At 43.4% G+C, this 23,424-nt stretch overlaps 2 protein-coding genes across 3 annotated transcripts in view; one reads left to right on the top strand and one right to left on the bottom strand.

Moving 5' to 3' along the window:
- Window positions 1–453: 453 nt before the first annotated feature.
- AMDHD1 (amidohydrolase domain containing 1) lies at window positions 454–21,936 on the bottom strand. 2 transcript variants are annotated; one of them, XM_061205144.1, is made up of 9 exons: window positions 21,600–21,764; window positions 19,735–19,841; window positions 18,284–18,348; window positions 16,027–16,304; window positions 13,712–13,937; window positions 12,605–12,729; window positions 8,211–8,304; window positions 7,445–7,605; window positions 454–573 (listed from the first exon to the last, which is right to left on the bottom strand). In XM_061205144.1, exons 1-9 carry the CDS (start codon window positions 21,734–21,736, stop codon window positions 510–512), a joined length of 1,257 nt encoding a protein of 418 aa, XP_061061127.1. In that variant the 5' UTR covers window positions 21,737–21,764; the 3' UTR covers window positions 454–509. The 2 variants fall into 2 exon arrangements, with proteins under 2 accessions (XP_061061127.1, XP_061061128.1); XM_061205145.1 differs by lacking the exon at window positions 454–573 and adding an exon at window positions 5,295–6,120 and having other exon boundaries at window positions 21,600–21,936.
- The window catches only part of CCDC38 (coiled-coil domain containing 38), a 43,477-nt gene continuing 41,787 nt past the window's right edge, over window positions 21,735–23,424 (top strand). Inside the window, exon 1 of the mRNA XM_061206638.1 lies at window positions 21,735–21,929. Within this exon, the coding sequence (XP_061062621.1) occupies window positions 21,735–21,929 (195 nt within the window). The remainder of the gene's footprint in view (window positions 21,930–23,424) is intronic.

Consider the following 23,424-nt stretch of genomic DNA (forward strand, 5'->3'; position numbering starts at 1 on the left):
GGTTAGTGTTATTGCTACTTTACCATGTGTTAGTACTCTATTCACATTCTTGTAATAACCCAGCTTAAGAAGCCTCATTTCACAGGTAAGGAATCTGATGTTCAGAGTTAACCAACCCCCTCTCTATAATGGTAATCATTAAAACAAGGCCCCGTTGACAAAGGTCAGATGCGCCCTAGGATGTTACCCAATCTGTTCCCTCCCCTCCCCCAAAAGAAGATAAAGAACCTCCTGGAAAGGCTTAAGTGTAATTGTCCCGATGAAGGATGGGTCACATGACTTCTTGGCTTCCCGAAGCTGTGACTTTGCACCCTTCTGTGCAAACATGAGCAAGGCGCTTTCCAAGTGCAGGAATGTGAAACCATGGCTCTAACAACTGCAGCTGGTCAAGGAAAGGACAGGCACACTTGCCAGCTCGCCTACCTGATTACAGCCTTTTCACAGTAGAGTCTTCTCTTAGGTTGCAGCCTGTCCACAGGAAAGGTGGAGACAGGAATGCAAACCAAAATTCAGTGAAGCAAAATGTCCTGAGGAACCTGTTTGCTGAAAGGTGGTTCTTGATGCTGTTCTTTGCTGAAATGTAAACACACAAATGAAGTTTATTCATTCTTATCCACGAGCTGCAGTGGAGCCAGTAAACCCAGTGGTTTGATGGCTGTTCGTCACTGGTATGGGGCGGGCTGGTTTCCCACATGCCCGCGCGGTCCTCTGGGGCCCTCTGTCATTGAGTTTTCTATACAGCTCTGTACTGTGCCATCAAGGGAGTTTCAAGGTAAATGTGGAATAAACTAAGGCTCAATTGTCTTATGTCATTGCTGTATTCTTAGATTTTTATAACAAAGTTTAACACCTTGTCAGGGAAAGGTTATTCTAACTGCAGTTAATTACATTTCTGTAAGATTTCGTCAGTGAATGTTCACACGGTACAAAGTGTCTTTAGAAAATGTGATTGATTCGGTATGCATTCTCTCTCTTCCCCATTGAGGAGCCCAGAAGAGCTGGAGGCATCACAATTTCTGCCCCAGTGAGCTCACCTGGGCTTCTTCACCTGTTCTCTCGGGGCAGCCACAGAGCAAACCCCAAAGCGCAAGGGATTTTCAAGCTTCTTTTGTGCCACATTTGCTAATGTCCTGTTGGCCAAAGCAAGTCACGCATCAAGCCCAAGTCAGTTTGGGAGAGTAACACACAAGGGCGTGGGCGTGTGGTTTGGGGGCTGTAGCTGTCACAGTCTTCCGCATACATGAAATTCCACACACAACCTGAAAACTTCCCAGGAAGCTACTTTTCATTACTACTTAAAACTTGTGTCTCCTTTCCGAATCTGGTCCCTGGATTATTAGCTTTTTTATTAAACCTTCTAATTATCTCATGAATAGCATGATCATTTTGCATTTGGGGGTTTACTTTGGTTGAAGGTATTAACTTATTAAATGGAAACACTGAAATTATACCAGAAAACAAAACCACAAAAAGAGTTGGAGGAAATTCGCTTCAGCTCAGGGCACAGGCCTGGTTCGTCTCAAGGGGGTCCCATTCCCTTAACTGGGTGATTAGTTCAAGAGACAGCGGAGGTTGCAATTTGGGCCAATGAGACAGAAGAATTTTACTGCAGGCTCGAGAAAACACTTTCTCTCCTGAGAGCCGTGACAGCCAGGCTTTCTCCCTCTCCTGCTTGACCTCAGTGAGAAGGCACAGAGCCCCTCTGGCTGCTGCCAGTCAGCCACACCTGGGGGGGCCTGGCCTTGGGGCACCGCCAACGCTGGAGGACAGAGCAGAGGGAGGGAAGGGATCTGGGTCTTCAGGATTACTGAGCGGCTGGGTAAACGCCTCCCGAAGCCTGTCCTTCCTGTGAAATTCCGAGGGGGAGCTAATGAACTTCCTTATTTTTTTTTTAACATCTTTATTGTAGTATAGTTGCTTTACAATGGTGTGTTAGTTTCTGCTGTACAACAAAGTGAATCAGCTATACGTATACATGTATCCCCATACGCCTCCCTCTTGTGTCTCCCTCCCACCCTCCCTATCCCACCCCTCTAGGTGGTCACAAAGCACAGAGCTGATCTCCCTGTGCTATGAGGCTGCTTCCCACTAGCTATCTATTTCACATTTGGTAGTGTATATATGTCCACGCCACTATCTCACTTTGTCTCAGCTTACCCTTCCCCCTCCCCGTGTCCTCAAGTCCATTCTCTACGTCTGAGTCTTTACTCCTGTCCTCCCCCTAGGTTCTTCAGAACCATCTTTTTTTTTTAGATTCCATATATATGTGTTAGCATACGGTATTTGTTTTTCTCTTTCTGTGAATATTTACTTCACTCTGTATGACAGACTCTAGGTCCATCCACCTCACTGCAAATAACTCAGTTTCGTTCCATTTTATGGCTGAGTAATATTCCATTGTATATATGTGCCACATCTTCTTTATCCACTCATCTGTTGATGGACACCTAGGTTGCTTCCATGTCCTGGCTATTGTAAATAGAGCTGCAATGAACATTTAGGTACATGACTCTTTTTGAATTATGATTTTCTCAGGGTATAAGCCCAGTAGTGGGATTGCTGGGTCATATGGTAGTTCTATTTTTAGTTTCTTAAGGAACCTCCATACTGTTCTCCATAGTGGCTGTATTAATTTACATTCCCACCAACAGTGCAAGAGGGTTCCCTTTTCTCCACACCCTCTCCAGCATTTATTGTTTGTAGAATTTTTGATGATGGCCATTCTGACCAGTGTGAGGTGATACCTCATTGTAGTTTTGATTTGCATTTCTCTAATGATTAGTGATGTTGAGCATCCTTTCATGTGTTTGTTGGCAATCTGTATATCTTCTTTGGAGAAATGTCTATTTAGCTCTTCTGCCCATTTTTGGATTGGGTTGTTTGTTTTTTTGATATTGAGCTGCATGAGCTGCTTGTAAATTTTGGAGATTAATCCTTTGTCAGTTGCTTCGTTTGCAAATATTTTCTCCGATTCTGTGGGTTGTCTTTTCGTCTTGTTTATGTTTTCCTTTGCTGTGCAAAAGATTTTAAGTTTCATTAGGTCCCATTTGTTTGTCTTTGTTTTTATTTCCATTTCTCTAGGAGGCGGGTCAAAAAAGGGTCTTGCTGTGATGTATGTCATAGAGGAACTTCCTTATTTTTCAAACCAATTTTAGTCAGGGCGTTTCACATTTCACTGTGCCATTTCCAGAGCTTTCCACCCAGATTTCTAGCACCTGATGCCTCCTACTGTCTCCACCAAAGGACTTGGTTAAGGTGTCTTGCCAGAGTCCACTCACGCAGCACATACCTGAGTGCCTACTCTGTTCACTAAAACCAGATTAATCTTTCTACCACAACATTCTTGTCCTGGGCCTAACCTGTTCAGAAACTTGCAGTGGCTTCCCCTGACTTTAAGAATGAAGTTCCGGGACTTCCCTGGTGGCGCAGTGGTTAAGAATCCGCCTGCCAATGCAGGGGACACGGGTTCGATCCCTGGTCTGGGAACATCCCACATGCCGCGGAGCAACTAAGCCCGTGCGCCACAACTACTGAGCCTGTGCTCTGGAGCCACGAGCCACAACTACTGAGCCCGCATGCCACAACTACTGAAGCCTGTGTGCCTAGAGCCCGTGCTCCGCAACAAGAGAAGCCACCGCAATGAGAAGCCCGTGCACCGCAACGAAGAGTAGCCCCCGCTCGCCGCAACTAGAGAAAGCCCGTGCACAGCAACAAAGACCCAACCTGAGTCGATCTGACCTTGTAGTCCCCGCCCCCACTGAACCCTCCACTCTAGGAGGACTCAGGCACCCCCCCTTTCTGAACACCCCATGATGCTCCATCTCCGGAGCCTTTCCCTCACATCAAAATCTTTCCAACCTCTCAAGCTGAGGATGGCCATGCCCCTTTCCACCCAGCCATGGAATTGTTTCTTGCTGGGTTTCACTTTTCCACTTTACTCCCCCATAAGCATCATCCATTATATTAAGGAATTCATATGCTTTTTCCAATATACGTAACAAGTATTTTCCTTAACACTGCATTCCTGGGTTGGCCTGCTGAGTATGTTTTAATAAGCAGTTTTTTTCACTAGGACCGTATGTATGCTTGTGCAGCCATTCATTAATTCATTCACTGATCACCTACTATGAACCAGTCACTACACTAGATCCTGGGGACATGACCAGGCCCCTGCCCTCTACTAACATGCAATCTAAAGGGAAAGACAGTTTGATTGCAATGCTATAGAGGCTATCATAGAGGGATGGGAGCTTGGTGTGGGGGGCAGTGGCTAGCTCTGATTTCCCACTTAGAGAAGAGAGGGCAAGCACTCCAGGCAGAGGGAACAGTGCTGCAAGGCCTGGAGCAGCAAAAACAAATGGCGATTTTGAGGCACAGTGTGAAAGTCCACGTGGCTAGGGTCTAGACCACAGCCCTTCTCAGACTTGAACGGACATACAAATACCTGTGCGCTTGTTAAGACCAGATTCTGTTTCAGCAGGTCTGGAGTAGAACTGAAGTTCTGCATTTCTAGCCAGCTCCTATGAGTTGCAAGAGCTTACAGGACACTGGCCTGGGAGGACTAAGGCAGTGCCGGGTGGGTATCTTCTTCTGCTTTCATTCAAAAAAGACATGAACACTACTTGTGTAGAGTGAATAACTCCTAGAAAGAAAATAGGAAGTGCTTCACCTTTTTATTCCATAGGTATAAGGATATACTTCTATGTGGCTTGGGTTCCAGGACAGACCTAATCTTTAGCTTTGGCCTTTATATGTATCTCCTGCATCCCAAACTCCCACCATCGACTAGGAAACCGGTCATAGGGGAGGCGTCGCCCACAGCAACTCGTGCTTCCCACACCCCCCTCACGGCTTCTTCGCCAAGCACGTGAGGAGCAGAGCTCCAGATACCCCACGCTACTAGCCAGTGATAGCGATGTGCCCTGTTACCCTTAACCTTCTGACAAGGGGTATCTTGAGTTGATCTATGTTGAATACAGTAAAGCCTCATTGGTTCAGGCTCTATTAACTTGAAATAGGTGATAATATGGGTAGTTAATGTTTACTTCTCTAGTCATTTCTTCATAAATAGGACAAAGTTTTATCATGCAGTTGTGATTGTAAGAATGATCAAAGCGTTTAAAAACATTTCAAGTAAACACATGGCTTTAGAAACACCCATTTATATAATCATCCACTTTTTCTTTATGTAATCCACTTTCTTCTGTAATTTGTTCATTTCCTAAAAGGTTCTAATAGACAACACCACTGATTGGCTTCCAGGGCTGTAAACAACAACAATAATAGTGACAGCAAGTATTTATTGAGAGCTATAGATTTTTTTATACATTTGTAATGTGAAGAATCAAAAACTTTAAAACTTTTTTAAAAATTACATTATTGGATTTGGTCAAAATGCATCCATTACAAGAAGGTCCCTGTACTTGTGTACAAAATGACAAGTCTTGAGCTCTGCTGTGAAGCTCTACTGCAAGGGTTGGGAAGAACACCGAAGAACACCCTCCCTCAGAGGACCCTAAGGCATTCGAAGAGCATCTAGAAAGACAATCTGCGTGGGGAAAAGAAAAACTATTTGCTTATTACAGATGGCTACATTTTAGCTTAGTTTGTGGCATTTGACTTGGATTTCCCACTTCCTCCCCCAATTTTCAGTAAATATAGTTTAAGAATTGAAATTTGAAAAGTAGAAACAAAATGGGAATTTTAAGCCATGTCTACCTATTTGCCAATCTGCATTTCCCCACAAAGGCATTTCTGTGATACTCCATCATATTAACCTGCAGAATATTTATAGAAAATCTTTGTGAAGTAATTTAATCCTTTGAGATTATCATCACAAATGGTTTACTTGCTTATACGTCCAGGTGCACATGTTAAAATAAGTGAATCCCCTGGGTTTTTCAAGTGGATAAACAAAATACAGAAATAGATTTAAGTGACATCATTCTGGTAAACTACTAAGGTATTTTAACTTTTAATATAACTGTACTGACTTATACAGTGGAACCGTGTGCTTTTTCCTTACAGATCAATCATTTTTTATAGATGACTTTTCCTTTAGCTATAACATAATCAATTAATTCGTGATGGCCTCCAAACTGGTAAATCAAATGCTCCCATCTAGAAAGAAATCAAACATAAATGGATACAAGTCAAAATTATCACTCTGTCAATAAACGCTAATTTCAAAATACATTCTCTAAAAATTTTTTTACACTTAGTAGTTAATATTTGGGCTTTTTAAAAAATGGTAGAGTACTATGATAACTAGTCTATGATAAATCCAATATTGTTTAATGATATTAAGTATTTGATCTTAAAATATTTGATTCACATTAGAACAATGACTCTAGATCAGTGCTTCTCAAACTTTAGCATGTATCTTTTTCACCTAGAAGACTTTTTAAGACAGAGATGCTAGGCCCACTCCTGGAGTTCCTGGTTTGGTAGACTGTCCAAGAGGCCGGAGAATTTGCATTTCCAACGAATTCTCAGAGGATGCCCTTGCTGCTGGGACTGCACTTTGAGAACCACTGTTCTGGACTAGGAGTTGGCAAACTGTGGTCTATGGGCCAAATCTGGCCTGCTGCTTGCTTTTTATTGTTCTTGAGCTAAGATAGTTTTGTTTGGGGTTTTCTAAATTATGACTTAAAATGAAAAACAAAGACAATAATATTCTGTGACATAAAAATTATATAAAATTCAAATTTCAATGTCCATAAATAAAGTGTTATTGGAACAGTAAAAAAAAAAAAAAATTTGCTTCAGTTAAATGATGCATGAATGGTAACATCAGCATCACTTTTGATAGAGACAATGGCTTATGACCCTTGAGAGTAGAATTATGGAGCCACTCTCTTCTGTGGAACATGAGGTCCAAGGCCTGGCAGAGGCTTGCTAGGGTCCAGACACCATAGGATTCACAACTTTAAGATTTAGAACAATAAGACTCAACTTGTTACACTGGAGGCCCAGGAGGCAGCAGGCTGTGAGTGAGTAATACAAAACAAGAGGCAGGAAAACTGAAGCAAGGCTTTTGGGATCCAGCAGGAATGAGAAGTCAGAGAGGTAATGAATCAGAACCAGGATGACAAGCCAGAGTTGGGACCTGCGTGGCCCAACACAAGCAGAAAAGGTCAGAACCCAAGAAGAAAAACAAACACAGGCCAGAGGGCACAAGTCCAAAGTCCAGGTAAACAGAGCAGAAACCTGGAGATCTATGAAAGATATAAGATGGATGAAGAGACCAGAAAAGTTGGTCTACCCTGCAGTTTAGGACCTGGAGGGAGACTTTTTGCTTAGAAAGGGGTGACACTGAGAAGACTGGGTAGCTGCTGAGCTTATACAGAGCCTGACACTAATAATCAGTGGAAAAGGGGTTTAAACCAAGTCTCCATATTACAGTGGGCATACAATAAAATGGCTCAGTTGGGAGAACACTCACCTGGATGAATTGATGATAATGAGATCTCCCTGTTTGCCTACTTCCAAAGATCCATGAGTGTGAGATTTTCCCAGGGCATAAGCGGCATTGATGGTGGCAGCGGCCAAGGCCTCGGGCATGGACATTCTCATGTTCACACAGGCCAGATGCATGACCATCGGCTAAGACGGGAAAAGAAAAGCATTGGAGAAAAGCAACAAAACGGCAGCTGCCACCTAGGACATTTCTCAACACAGCACAACAAATAATGATAGTTAAATGTATAAGTGGAGCTGGCTAAATTAGTATGAGAAAAGTTAAATTTACATTTACACGTAAAGATTCTTATGCTTTGGGGAAGATTCGTTTATTATAGAGATTACTTACCCACCCACCCCCTATATGTATTTAATATTTATTTATTACTTTTCGAAGCCACTTACTGTGTAAGATGAAGCTCACCTCCACACTTACTTACTAAAACTTACTAAACTTCTTGGAGCTCATGCAATTCTGAGAGGGGAAATAGGTTACTGTAAAACCACAATGCCCAAAGGCTGCATCAAAGCATAGTATCAATAGAACCTTCTCTCTCCTCTCTCAGCCTGGAGGCATTCAAGTGGCACAGAAATATCCAATTACACTGCTGTCCACACTCTTTTCTTGTTTCACAGGAAAATCTTTTCAGATCTTTGAAACATTTTAACAGTTAGTGAAATATTTTTAAATTAGTTATATGCTTGGTAGAAGTTTCATAGACTATGAAAGGCACATTAAAAATAATTACCATTGAAAAACAATATGCATTAGGGTTGAAATCGCTGCCCAGAGCGACTATTACCCCTTCATCTAACATTTTCCTGGCTCGAGGTTGCTTCAGTCTAAGGAGAGGGAAAAAAATGATGTCACTTCTAGAGAAGTAGAACTTTTGAAGAACAGATGTTCAGAGTTGAAGCAGACTTAAGATATCCAACCCCTTCGTGTTCTGGAAGAAGAAACAGAAACTCAAGATTAAGTGATTAGTGGTGGCGTCCAGCAGAACCCCAGGACTCCTGATTTTTATCATCCTGCTTTTGAAATCACTTGGCTATGGCTAACTTTTTAAATTTGGGATTATCATGACAATCTTTATATATATTCAGAGATTCTTGCGAAGGAAGAAAACTTAAAATTGTTTTCAAATGTAATAAACTTTTTTTGACTCCCAAATATAAACAATGAGGTTTAAATAATGTTTTTTAAATTAACATTTTGCAATTTTTTGTTCCTATCTCTCCCTCTCCTTTTCTGGGGGGGAGAGGGGGTCTCAAACATTATTATAGGTCCTTTAAATTTTTGAAGGCCCAAGAAACTAATATGTAAAATATTTGTGCTCCTTCCTGGATTGGGTATCTCCCTGACCTCCTTGCAAGTTTTTTAAAGTAACTGCTCTAAGAAGAAGTTCAAAGGCCTATCTGCCTATCACCAGGTTTTACTGGAACAAACAGTTAATTTTCCTGGCAGGTTGGGCTTTCTCAGACAGGTATTCTAAGGGGGCCTGGGCTCACTCTAGGGAGGCATCCTGGAGCTGTTAGAAACTATGCCATTGTTTGTTCAAGTATCATAATGTTGGGGAAGGTGGGTGAACAAAATCATTTGTGCTAAGAGTCTGTAGGTTTATAGGCAAGATTGAGGCTTAGTGGAGAGAGGGGCTCAGAGGAGCCTGAGTAAAGTTTGGTAAAGGAGAGACCTCCGCTGGGAAGCCTTCCCAGTCACCTAGTTGGCCCTCATTTCCTCTGGCTTCCCCAGCACCCCACACGCCTCCATTTTAGAGACAATAGCTATTGTTTCATGACAATGATAGTGGACTGGTGCTCAGCCATTATGAACCTGTACTGCCCAGGAGTTGTCTTTAGAAAAAGCTCCTGAGGGTAACCCTGACCCCTCCTTTGAGACCCTACTCTAGCCTTCAGTTCAATTTGATTGATCGGTTGGTTGTAAAGTATTGAGACTACTACAGCTGCCCCTCTGCTGGAAAGTCCAGCAGGGGCTAGGAATCACTGAAAGGATGATTTCTTTTTCTTATAATTTGTCCCAGCACCCAGTCCTGCCTCTGGCTAATTAATATTTTTGATTGAATGAATGAATGATACTGTTATATTCTAGGAGTGTACTAAATATGGCAAAGAATAGAATAACTTTATAGCTGTGCTCAGAATAGGTTCTATTTATGTTTTATACAAAGTCCACCTAAGTTTGGCATTCGAGGCTCCCCACAAGCTGAGCCCACACTTCTTTCAGGGCCTCCTTTCTCATCCCTGCCCTACGCAATACTGCCCTCGAACCACTGGGGTTTTCTATTTGTACATTTCTGAGTCTGCCGTTCTCCTTGCCTAGAATATCCACCCCTCCCTGAAATGCATTCATATTCCCAGGCCCAGCTCACATCTCGCCCACCCATGCTCACTTTCCCTGGTCACTCAGCCAGAAGTGATTATCCTTTTCATTACCTCTATAGGTCTTACTGTCTATTCATTTATCATGTTTCATATGCTTAGACTGCAAATTCCGTGAAGGACCATGTGTGTCTTATTCACCATTGTGTCTCTAGTACCAGCACAGTGCCTAGTATTAATAGCTGATCGATTATGTTTTGTTAAAGGAATTCTTTAATTTTTTATTATTGTGTTTTCATTGCACTTCAGTTTTATTTTCTCCCCAAAATACAGGGACTTCTTGGCAGCCTCAATGAAAAGCATATGGTATCTAACACACGGAGATCAATAAAACTTGCCTGGTCATTAATTCAGCCAGTCATTCTAAAACCATCCCATTAGTGAAAACTCTGTGCCACGTACTAAAGCCTCAGAGTCATCCTTGAGTCGTTTCTCACAGGCCACATCCAACCCATCAGAAAATCTTGTTGGCTCCCCCTTAAAACTATATCCAGAATGCAACTCATTTTTATATCCCTCTGCTACCATCTTGGATCCAAGTCATCATCATTGCTTGCTAGGATATTTGTTAAGACCATCCTAACTGGCTTTCCTGCTTCTACCCTCAAGCCCCTTAAAATATATTCTCTTCCTAGCAGCCAGAGGGATTTTTTAGAAAAATAAGTTAGATCATGTCGCTGTGCTTTTAACCACTCTCAGTGGCTTCCCGTGGGCTTCCTGTCTGCACCATGAACTCAGCCCTTCAAGAACTGCCCCTCTTTCTGGCCTTGTCTCCTATCTCTCCCTGCCTGGCTTGTGCCTCTCTGGCCTCACTCTTGTCGTTCCTCAAATACTCTCAGCGCATTTCTACCACTGCGCTCACCGTCCATCCACTCAGAACACTCTTCTAGTTATCCCGGCTCCTTCCCCCAGATACGGCTTGCTCCCTCACTTCCTGGAGGTCTCTGCCCAAATGTCCCCTCCTCCGAAAGCCTTCCCTGACCACCCTAAAAACACAGCACCCTCCCCTCAAACACTCTCTATCCTCTCGCCTCACTTGGATTGTTTTCGCGACACCAAGCATCACCTGACATTTTCTATGTTCATTGGTCGGTTTGCACATTGTCTGTCTCTCCCCATTAGAATGTAAGCTCCTTGAGGACAAGACTCTGTTTTACTTGTGGCTGGATCCACAGTGCCTAGAACAGTGCCTGACAAGTAGTGGGCCCCCAACACACGTGTTGAATACAGAAATTAATCAAGGATTGGGGGTACAGAGGTGACACTTGCCCTTGAAGCACTCCCAGTCTACGATAGGCAGTTTCCAGGACCACTTAAAATAGTGTTTCTCTGCTAGGACAATGCGTGAGAGAGGTGGGTGAAGCAGAGATACAGAGTGAGGAAAGGGTAGACGTTAAAATTTCCCTGCCGGTCACGCTGACGGCCTCCCCTCCCTTTCCTGAACTACTTAAGGAGGAAAAATATATGTATGTACAAGGCAGTAAAATTATAAAGGGGGCTCCAGATAAACTAAGGTGAATGTGTCCTGAATAAATTTAAATATTACACACAAAGATGCATAAAATAATGATTAAAAGAAGCCCTTGCATGGCATAAGGCAATGGTTATTCTGGAAATGAGAGTCAAGAGAGTTCAGGGCGCAGCAGGGAAACCTGCAGGTTCCTCCTGATGGAGAGATCAGAGAAATACAGAAACAGAGAAGCCAGAGAAGAGCGTGGCCTTCTCTTTGGTTGCCCCTGTCATCCAAACAGGATGCTAAACCCATCCTGTGGTGACGGCACGTGGCAGCTGCCACTGGCATAGGGACAAAGTTCAGACTTTTAATGCTGAACTGCCCTCCAGCACCGCAAGTCTCAGATTTTTGCTCTGTCTTAAGAGATTCAAGGCGAGTTAAAGGAATCCTTTTCTTTTATAAAAACTTATTCCTTGGGTGGTGGAATATTAACCAGATTAAGTCTTGATTGATGACTCTGATGACTATTGAGATTTGCAAGAAAAGCAGCTGATCATACTGAGAATAGTTATTGATGGATATTTCCTGATGGTAACCTACATTATGTCTACTCTTTAAGAGAATAGTAATAAGAGAAATGTATCATTTTTTATATATGTGTATAAAATCATAATAAATTTGAAAAAAGCACTGCAATATTCCTTTCTTCTCCCTTATAAAAGTTACTTGAACCTGTTTTTCCAATCCCTCAGGCATAAAAGATGGACTACATGGGCTCAATCCATTGAGGGCACACAGCCAAAGCCCCGGGGAGATGCCACAAAATATACTTAGACATCTCCTCTTTCCTCCCACTCCCAGGATTTATGAGGATTATGGTTCCCACTTGTATCCTCTTAGAAAGCAGCTCATTCAGATTCAGAATACTGTGAAATATCCCTAATATCTTATGTATGTTTTTTAAAGTATAAAGCCTATATCACTATTTTCTAATTATAAAAGTAATACATATTGCTTTTTAATTGGAAAATTCCAAAAATGAGGAAGAAAGAAAAAGAAAGCGCCACTCTCCCCAGTAATCCCACCACGCAAACACAATTTGGGTCTAAGCTCCTTCCTCGGGGTAATTCATTACAAATATCATACCAGTATTAGCATCTTCCATGAGCTAAGTTTTCCTGATCTGCATTTTTAAGGGATTTGTAAGGGTGATGAATATTTGGGTATCTTGGAAGTCTGTGTCTCCACAGCTTATACTTGCAGCTTTCATGCTGGGGGGAGAAACAACCTCACCTCAGCATGTAGGCCGTGGTGGGCAGGAGGACAGCAGAGCATCTGGCCGCTGCCATGGCAGCAATGCCTTCATCACTCACTTCTTCCAGGTGACTGATTGCCTGGGCTCCCAGTTCCACCCCGAGCTAAGCAGAATGGGCAGAGAGACAGAGAGAAGTTTCACCAACAGCAACAACAAATCGATAACATGCCAGCAAATGGTTTTTCCTGCAAAAACAAACAGCACTCTATTATTAAGATTTCTTGCCAACTATCTCTCGTGAGCACAAGCTCGGTGATCTGAAGTGGGCAGTGTTGTGAAGTGGATCCAGACATATTTAGGAGGAGAATTGGGAGGACTTGCTGGTTAGCTGAAATGCAGTAGGTGAGGGGGAGGGAGGAGTCAAAATGATATCCAGGGTCTCAACTTAGGCAACAGATGGATAATGGCATCATTCACTGGGGCAGGAAACACAGGCAAGATTTGGATGTGATATTAAGAGATCATATTGGACGTGTGGTGGTCGAGACACATGTAGAGTATCTACATCTGTATTTATGCCCCAAGGGCAGTTGTTTATGTAGCTCCAGGGCTTAGAGGAAAGAGCTAGACCCCCAACTGCAGGGATTTTGTGCATCTTACTGCTGAATTCTCAGTGCCTAGAAGAGTGCCTGGCACACAGCAGATACTCAAATATTTGTAGAAAGCATGAATAAATTAATCTGGAAAAGACATATAGATTTGAAAATCATCCTGTGGCCATTAATGGTATGCTCCACTAAAAGTCCTCTGGATGCTGCCACAGAAAGACCCTAGAAGCTACATGTGGAATTAACAGACTGAGCTAGGGTGGCTTTGTGTGCCAATCAAAATAGGTTGTGAATTTAGTAAATGAGATCACAAAGGTGCTTCTTTTTTCTACTAGTATCACCAGGAGGAAATAATAAAAGTAAATGATCAGCAAAAAAGTCTGGGATTCCAAGGCTCAACCACACCAACCTGCACATATTTCAAACAAATTTCCCCATTCTCTATCTTTTCAGAAGGTTACTCCTTCCTTTGAACAAACTCATTAAGTTTTCCACAGCACGAGTGTTGACAAAGGAAAAGCAAAAGGTCACCCATACCTCAGCAGCCTTCATTGGGTGGAGTTCATCCCCATGGAAGTTAATCTGTAACCCCATATCTTTCCCACTTTGAAGAATCCTTCTGGTGGAATCGAGATCAAAGACGCCCTTCTCACAGAACACATCTATATTGTCAACGTGTATTTCCCCATTTCTGCCAAGTTCCTTCAGCTTTGGGAGGTGGTTATTGATGATGTCATCAGCGGCTTCAGCAGCAGTTTTTCCTCTGAGGGGAGAAGAAAGTGAGATTACCGTGGGCAAGTTGGTTTGTTTTTATTTAAATTGGAGAAAGGGTTTTTTTGGCACTTGGAGAACCTGAGAAATTGTAGGTAAATGACCCCAAGCCTCAGAAAGGTAAAGAGAAGATCAAAGCTATAACTCAGGACTCTTAGCAATCAGGATGAGCCTACATAGAAGAGGTATTGATAAGACTTCTGTATACACTGACCCTATAGGCAGAGACTCAGATGGTTCATCCATTCTGGCACATCTGGGTTGCCTTTGGGAATGCCTGGCTGAAAAACTGAATCTTCTTGTCAAGGACACGTAGAGGACATCCTGGATGCTTCCCTGACAACCCAACCGTGAGCCCCTTACCTGGGCCAAGCTATTACCCTGACTTTTTCTTCCTCCACACTGTTTCTAGAAGCATCTGCCTAAGGCTTTCTGTCTCATCAGACATAGGGGAAGAAGATAGTAGGAGGCCCTGAAATTCTTTCTAAGATTCTGGGGTAATTATACATGAGAAAGTTCTGGGCTTTTGAAGTCAGACACAGAGCTGCGCCACTTGCTAGCCGTATAACTTTGGACACATGATGTAGACGTCATTTGGCATCCTCTGGGCCTCAGGCTTTATCTTCGGGGATCAAGATCAGACCTCAGAGGCTCACTGGCAGATGGGGAAATTTTCTGAAAACTTCAGCCTTGTATTTGGCACACAGAAGGCTCTCAGCAAAAACCATCTGAGTGGGTAGACAGAGGTGGACTCTGAGGAGACAGGTACTTATATATGCTGTTTCTAATTCTCGAGACAACCATATAGGATAAGGGTGTTATTTAGCTGATTTACAGATAAGCAATTCATGTTCAGAAGAGTAAAGTGATCAAAACTTAACTCAAAATCACCTAGCTGGAAGTAGCTAAGCTAGACTCGAACCCAGGTCTGGTGTCCCTCCAAAGCTGAGACTTTTCTGCCATGTCACATTGTCTTTCCTACTCAAAAAAAAAACCAAAACAGACTATAATAGACAGGATATCCCAAAAGTCTTAGTGCAGTTTCAAGCCATAATAATTTCGGAAGTATAAATGCTAAAAACATACAACAAACATCATTGGAAATATTAAGTATTTATATTTCTTTTCTACTTAGTTCTGTAAATTTTTCATAATAATTTCAATGTTAATTTTTTTAGTTCCTTTGATTAAAGATGATAAATGAAATATTAACATTAAAATTTTATTTGTCAAAGTTCACAGAACTAATAAATGTAAAAATTTTTTAAATGATTAACTTTAAATGATTTAATTAACTTATTAATATGATTTAATTAAATGGGCTATTTATGTGATTAAACCATTTTTGTAAGCCTGCAGCATTTATTATCTAAGTTAGTTATCACAACTTAAAACTGCACTAAGACTTTGGAGACACCCTGTGAATTTTCAAGTCCTGGATTTCTTTTGGATCGTTTGGTTCTGGGACTGCGGGCCTTCTGATCTAGTAATTCCAGGACGGATGAGATGCAGAAGCAGAAGGGGAGAGAATTCTCTATAGCAAATCCATACGGGAGGAACTTTTTAGATAAAGAGGAAAGCTGAAAAAAACATTGACAGCAATAAAACAAAAATGTTTGCTGCTAAACAAGCAAACAGATGAACAAAAATAAAAACCTCCCTAAATCATCTTGACTTCAAGATTTGATCTACCTCCCATGGGGTGTTACTCAGTTCCTGAAGTGCCTTTGTGCTCACTGTCATGGGAAACTATTTAAATTAATATCTGTCATTTTAAAGGACCTATCAGGGGAATTTCTTTTTGTTAACCAAGAGTTTTGAACACCTCCTCTTCCTTCACTATTAAGGGACTTGCAAACGGATGGGTCTGGTGAGGCCCGCCTTCCTAAACCCACGTGTGTGAGATGCCTGAAGGTTAGAATCAGAGCACCTTTCCAAAGGCTCTACTGGTCCCTCTGCAAGAGCTAATGTGCTGGTGCACCTTCACTCCCTGGAGAACGCAGCCCCACTAAGGCACCACATGAGCCCTTCTGCGTTCTCAATACCCTGAGTTAAACCCCGGTCCCTTCGGCTGAGGTTACTTTGGCACCGAGTGAGCCCCGCAGTAAGTGGCTGAGATGCCGATGTCCAGCTCCCGCCGGGCGCGCTCAATCACGCGTAGCATCTTGAGCTCCGTCTCCAGGCTGAGGCCGTATCCGCTCTTGCACTCCGCCAGCGTCGTCCCCGCTCTCATCATGCACCCAAGCCGCTGCCGGAAGGAGCTGAACAGCGCCTCCTCCGAGGCCTGGCGCGTGCGCTCCACCGTGAAGTTGATCCCTCCTCCAGCCTGGTGGATATCCATGTATGTGGCTCCTGCCAACTGAACACACGGTTCACCCTTAGGTCTGCAAAACGCAGGGAGGTTGCAGGCAGGTCTACAGAACCTACGTACAGGGGTGATATTCGACATGACTGACAATCGATATGGCACAGGCACCAACCGATCAGGAAGGATGGTGGGGCACACAGCTCTGGAAGTCCCTACTCTGCCAGGGTGGTGGGGAGTTGCAGGGGTCAGAGGTGTTTCAGGAAGGGACTGGGGTGGCAGAAATGGGAGATGTGGGGAGGACTTGGGGCCTCAGGCTAGCAACAGTTTGCCAACAGGCACAAAAGTATTTCGGTATTTTAACAACCCAGTCAGTCCCGGTGTGTACCAGCTAGTCTCAGTACCTATGAGAAAGCAAAGCTTAGGCGATTAGGGACCTCACTGTGGTTATTCAAGTCCCCACTAAGAGACCCAGAGCATTTCCACCCCTCAGTAACCTAGAGTTTTGGGCCCGACCTCTGTCACTCAAGCAAATAAAGAGGCTCTTTCTGGGATCCCACTGGACCCCTGTTACTCTGGGCAGCAGGGAGTGTGATGCAAACAAAGTGTGCCAGCCTGGGGGGCTCCCTTAATCACACCCTTCCCTTCTGTTCTTAATTCTGTCACGTTCAAGTTATTGCAAACTCGAGCTTTTAAGGAAAGTTTCAATGGTTTTATAATAAATGATCTTCGTTCATTTCGTGTTTAAAAAAAAAAAAAAAAAAAAAACCCTGATGGGTTGGGCCCTTTTTGCATCACTTTCTGCATCATAGAATGAGACAATTGGACCGTAAATCTCTAAGGTTGATTTTTGGCTCTGAAATTCAATGATTTAATAAAGTCTTAAAAACAGTTCTAGATTGTTGAGAAAGGTAAACAATTTTTGAAGAAATTTTTTCTTTTTCTGAAATAATCCAATTTAGCTGTTAGGCTGCACAGGTTTTTAAAAAACAGTGTGAAGAAAAGACATGGAGGGAACAACCTGAAAAGGCTACGTACTGTAGGATTCCAACTCTATGACATTCTGGAAAAGGCAAAACTATGGAGACAGTAGAAAGATCAGTGGTTGCCAGGGACTGGGGGGAGAGGGGGATGAATAGGCAGAGCAGAGAGGATTTTTGGGGCAGTAAAATTACTCTGTATGATACTACAATGGTGGGGGCATGTCATTATACATTTGCCCAAACCTAAAGGATGCACAACACCAAGAGTCAACAGTAATGAAAGCTATGAACTCTGGGTGATAATGATGTGTCAGTGTAGGTTCATCCATGGTAACAAATGTACCACTCTGGTCAGGGATGTTGAAAATGGAAAAGGCTGTGCTTTGGGCAGGGGGCAGGGAGCAGTGGTATATGGGAAATCTCTGTAGCTTTCATTCAATTGTTCTGTGAACCTAAAACTGCTCTAAAAAATAAAGTCTACTAAAAACAAGGAAATAAACAATGTGCAAATGGCTCAAACCAGGGATTTGAGGGTTGACTGCAGCTAATTAATGACTGACAAAGACTACAATTTATGTTTCTTAATAAGTCTCATTTTTCTGGAAAAAAAGCAGGAACAATATAAGACATTTTATTTTTGTGATTTATAATATGTTTTTCCAAGTTTGACCCCAATGAATGGTGATTTTCAAACTGTTTCCTGGAGTCCCTTCAAAGGCTACCAAGGGATTGAATGAGGAAAAGAGAAGAGAGGAGAAATTAGTGAGCAAAGCAGGGCAGCTCTATTTTAAAAGGAGGATTCGGCAGCTAAAACATCTTGAGAACTATTATACTTGAAATGACTGATAGCCCTGGGCACAGTATAAAGATTTGGTACCAAGTTATAAATTGGTTAATTTTGTTGTAATTTATTTCCATAGTCCAAGCCAGTAAAAATATCCGTTAAAAAGACATGTAGACATTTGTTGTAAAGTCTAACAGCCTACAAACTCTAGAAAACACGTCTATATTTGTGCTTTATTTTGATTTGCCATTGTTTATTGCAGTTACCTTCATCGCAAACTCATGAACTCTTTCACCAGCCCATACTGGATGTGTGTGTGCATCCACTAAACCTGTAATCAATAAATCAAATCACGTTTAAAGTTAAGAAACAGAAAGCACTTAGACAGCAGGCAGACTCTACTATACGGTTCTTAGGAAAGCATGATGGTGGTCAGCCATCTTGGAGGAGGGTGGAGATGGGAGAATTTGTGTGATTCCAAGAAGACTCCCGGCATGGTTGGTCTAGAAGGCTCTAATGGAGGAGGGTGACTCAACATGATGAAAATATCCCCTAAAGAAATACAGCTCCTTTTGCCCAATAAATCCATGCTCACCAAGCAACCTTTTAAAACAGGATGTCAAATCTATTAGCTGAACAAAACCAAGGACTATATGACCGAGGAAGAATCTGGGTGTGAAAAAGAATACTACTACCCCTACCCTCAACTTTGAGCAGGAAAAGTATAAAATCAGAAAGATGAATCTTTCTTTAAGAAAGAAAAATATTTTAATTCAAGAGAAACTATAAAATGGTCACTTGAAACTTTTGTTTATCCCGGTACAATTTGGTAAAGTCTGTCCTTCCAGAACATTCAAAGTGCCTTATGGATTAAATGGCTCATTAGTGGTTCTGATCGGAGTAAAATCAAAAGTCCCTACCATATATTCTCTACCATATTCTGCTCTTTCTCAGGAGGTTTCACCCTGACTTTCTCTCCTGACCCCCAAGGGCCAGATAGTAGAAGCTCTGTCAGATGCGCACAGCACGCAAGTATAAATCCTAGCCTCTGTGTTTGCGCAGAACTCAAAATTTGTGAAATTTGTTTCAGAGGATGACATAAAGCCATAAAACATAGAAAATGTAGGAGATGATGGCTAATAAACTGATTCTGTTATCAATCACTAAAGATACAAATGAACTTCAGTGAAATCTCTAGGGTTTTTTGGTTTACGTTTTTTCTGCCTGGAGATGGGTCCTTTGTTTCATACTCTATACAAATTTAGAGTACATTCTGGAATTACAGAGAGCAATTTGCTGTCTTTGCCTCCCCTATGCCATGGATTAATAAAATTCTTCCAACAGCTTTTGAACCCAAACCCAGCACAGCTGGTTCTCTTCAGCATATGAGTGGGAAGAAGTGGAGTGAATGAATGCGTGTGATTCCCAGCTTGCCCTTTACCTGTTTAGAGATCTTGGGTAAGATATTTCACCCCTAAACATCAGTGTTCTAATCTGCAATGTGTAGATAATGATACTTACCTTACAGGGCAGTTCGGTTTCATTCAACATGTAAGTGCGTTTGTAAAGCAGCTAGACATTTACTAGTAGAAATTCAACAAATGGTAGCTATTATATTTTCATATTATTGTGAGACCTTGTTTAAAACAAGCTACTACTCTTCCTCTTTACACTACTAAAACTGCTTTCAGGGCTTTACTGAAAAAGAGGTTAATACCTGGCAAGATGCATTTCCCGGAACAGTCAATTCTTTCTTGAAATGTTTCTTCTGAAAATTGTTTTTGGATAGCATCAGCAGGACCGATGGCTTTTATGAACCCATCTCTGAATAAAAATCAAGAAATTATTACTAACTTTGGGGGAAATATTGTGAAAATTTTGACCAATGATCATGTTATCGATGCCTTTTGGTGTCAGTCAATATTTATTGTATTTCCTTCTTGAGCATGTGTCTTTGGAAATTGACTCTAGCCACATGCAAGGCAAAAAGTCAAATCAGGTGTACCAGAGATTGCTAATTGTTCCCCAAGATCAATGTTCCCTTTTCCCACAGTGCTAGATTCCTAAAGTTTAGCTGGAGGCATGACCACCCAGAATAAAGACTACCTTTCCATGTCTCCCATCAGCCAGGTGTGGCCATGTGACTAAGTTCTAGCCAATAGGATCGTTTTCTCTGCCTACTTCCTACTGGCTGGAATGTAGACACCATAATGAGAGATGGCACAGCAATCCTGGACGTTGGCGTGCCTGTGAGCAAGAGGGCAGTGCTCAGCTGAGCAAGACAGTAGGGGTCTGGATCCTCAGAACTCCGTGGAGTATGGCCATCAACTAGCCCTAGGTTCCTACATCCATGCAATTCTGTTAACTCATTTTTACAAATTTTTGACAGTAACACTGGGAATGTTTTTATTCCTTCGTTAATTAAAAACAAACACACACAGAGTCCCTAAAAGCTGGGCTCTTACACAACCTTAAGCAGCCTCAGATAAGAGATGAGACTTGTGTAATCGCAGTGCCATGGGCTCTCCAATTCAGATGGGCACCCAACCCCCATTCCCACTCCAAGTCCACCCTTCCAAACTTTGGCTGTTCTTTTATTCTCAGAAGTTTAAATGAAAATAACTGAAAATGTCCTCTCTTGCTGGTGGCTGAATCTTAACTATCTATCATCCCAAACCATCGCCATCTAAACGTTTTCTGTGGTTCTCAAGCTTTGGGGTGCAGACGAAGGGAGTGGGAGACGTGCTTTGTAAAAATTCAGATCTCAGAACTCCACCCATAGAGATCCTGATTCAAAAGACCTGGGGATAGGTGGGGACGGGGTGGAGGGGATTGGATGAAGGTAGTCAAAATGTACAAACTTCTAATTAGAAGATAAATAAGTACTAGGGATGTAATGTACAGCATGATAAATATAATAAACACTGCTGTATGTTACTTATGAAAGTTGTTCAAAGAATAAGTCCTAGGAGTTCTGGTCACACGGAAAAAAATTTTTTCTACTTCTTTGAATTTGTATCTATATGAGAGGATGGATGTTCACTATACTTACTGGTGATTCATTTCATGATGTATGTAAGTCAAATCATTGCGCTGTACACCTTAAATCTATACAGTGCTGTATGCTAATTATATCTCAATAAAACTTGAAAAAAAGAAAAAGATCTGGGGATGGGGGGGGGCGGCATCAGAAGTCTGTCTTTAAAAAAAAAAATCTCAGGCCGTCTGAGGCAGGTGGTCCCCCGTCCACACTTCAAGAAGCATTGGAGAGAACCCCTACGCCTTCAGATTGCTGCAATTATATTTCATCAGCAGAGGCGGGATCTTGATGCTCCCCAGTGGAATGTGCTGCTTGAGAGAGGTTTCTTCAACTGAATGACAACCAGAGGCGGCCAAATACATTAGCAACAGGCGCCTAAAAGGCAGGCGTGCCAATGACTCCCTGGGTGCGGAAAGGCTGTTACCGCGTTCCCCTCCACAGCGCACAAGTTACAGAAAGAGCACCAAGCTGGGCCTTGGCTGACCGGTCCCCCCAGCACACGACCCGGGGCGCCCGCAGCTCCAGAGCGCGCGGCCACTTACGTGCCCACCACCAGGCTGGCGCCCTCCAGCACCGCCAGGCTGTGCAGCGCGTCCCGCGCCAGGAAGCGCTCGCCGCGGGCGCACACCAGCACCACTTGCCGCGCGTTCTCCAGGAGGAGACGGTGGCCGCCCGCCATGTCGCCGCGCACCGCAGGTCTAGCGGAGGCTGCGCGGCTCTCGCCGCGGGCGGCAGCAGGGGGTAGAGGGGGCAGGTCCGCAGGCGGCGCCGCTCGGGGCCAGCAGGGCGGGGCGGGGCGGGGGGTCGTAGCAGCTGCCAGTCCAGACCGCCTGGGATGCGCGCCTCCCCCCACTATCGAGCCGGCAACAGGAGTACCAGCAATGAGAATGATGATTAGTAATAAACGTTATAATGGAATCTTCTCTTTCCTGGTCGCTTTGTCATGCTCTGGGTAAATGTGGTAGAGAGTCCTGTCCCTACTTTACAGGTAAGGAAACTGCGGCTCAGCAGAGGGGAGAGAGAAAGGCGGGCTGCGACGATCACGTGACCTGGCGGAAGGGAGTCACCGAGGGCGAGGGGGCCCGGAGGGGGCAGAATGGGGGAGGAGGGGGACCTGGGTAGGGGCAGGGGCCGGAACCTGGGACAGAGTCCCGGGAGGGAACAGAGTGGGGTGAAACCTCTGCCGAGAAACTCGCGGCGGCCTGGGACTCGGGGGGCCGCCCGCAGAGGGAACCCGGGGATGGGGATGGGGAGGAGAGGGAGGCGGTGGGGGGGGGGGAGGGCGTCGCTCCAGGGTCCGCGCGGCCGCCAGTACGGTGGCGGGTGCCGCGCACTTTGCGGTTGGCCCCGTCCGCTCCCGGATTCCCTACCACACGGTCCCCGAGATGAAGGGGGAGCGGGGCAGGGGAGGATAGAGCCGAGACTAAAAAATCGATTGGCGCCTTCGCCCATCTTCCCCTAACGCCTTCCTGAAGGATAGGTTGGAACGGCTCGTGAATGCAAACTCGTCGAGGTAAGACTGGTTTCAGCTCAGTGTCGCCCACCGCAACTGTATCCGGTGGCACCTGCCCTCACCAAGATTGGAGACCAAATTAAGTTTGTTTAAGGAAGATGGTCTGTAATTCTTAGCCACATCTCTGCCTGCCTGTCAGTTGCTGTGAATACACTGGCAGGCACTGGGTTTGGAGTTTCTCAAATATTTTATTTTGTTTATACACTTTTATTAGAAGCTCTGTGTTAGGCCTTGTAGGACATTCAAAGATAGGAAGGCCCTTTCCCTGCCCAGCAAAAACTTTACAATCAAAAGGAAGACACTTTATGGACGCAAATAACATATGATAAAAGAAAGCTGCGGCCAGCAAACCCACAAAATATAAAAGTCCATTTTTTTGTCGCTATAAAGCCATTTAAAAACGAAGAACAGAAAGCAAAATCTCCTTTAAATGAACACAATAAATACGAATATACTTAAGCTTCATATTATGGCCATGAAAGAGACAGATCAGACAGGTAGGAAAGAGAGAAGAAAAAAGAAGAGGGGGGGAGAATTAAATAGATAATGTGAATAAAAGAGACCCTAAAGGGGAAAAAAATTCATAGATTACTCACAGCTCAGACACACAATCAGAAAGAGATGTGAGTCTTTCACAGTTTTAAAAAGAAAGGTATAATATATACAGAGAAATAATACTATAAGAGAAGTATAAAATCCAAACGGAACTTTTTGGCCAACCCATAGAAAAGTGGAAAATTGGGGCTTCCCTGGTGGCGCAGTGGTTGAGAATCTGCCTGCTAATGCAGGAGACACGGGTTCGAGCCCTGGTCTGGGAAGATCCCACATGCCGCGGAGCAACTAGGCCCGTGAGC

The sequence above is a fragment of the Eubalaena glacialis genome, chromosome 11 (assembly GCF_028564815.1).
Source record: "Eubalaena glacialis isolate mEubGla1 chromosome 11, mEubGla1.1.hap2.+ XY, whole genome shotgun sequence".
Classification (NCBI taxonomy): Eukaryota; Metazoa; Chordata; class Mammalia; order Artiodactyla; family Balaenidae; genus Eubalaena; species Eubalaena glacialis.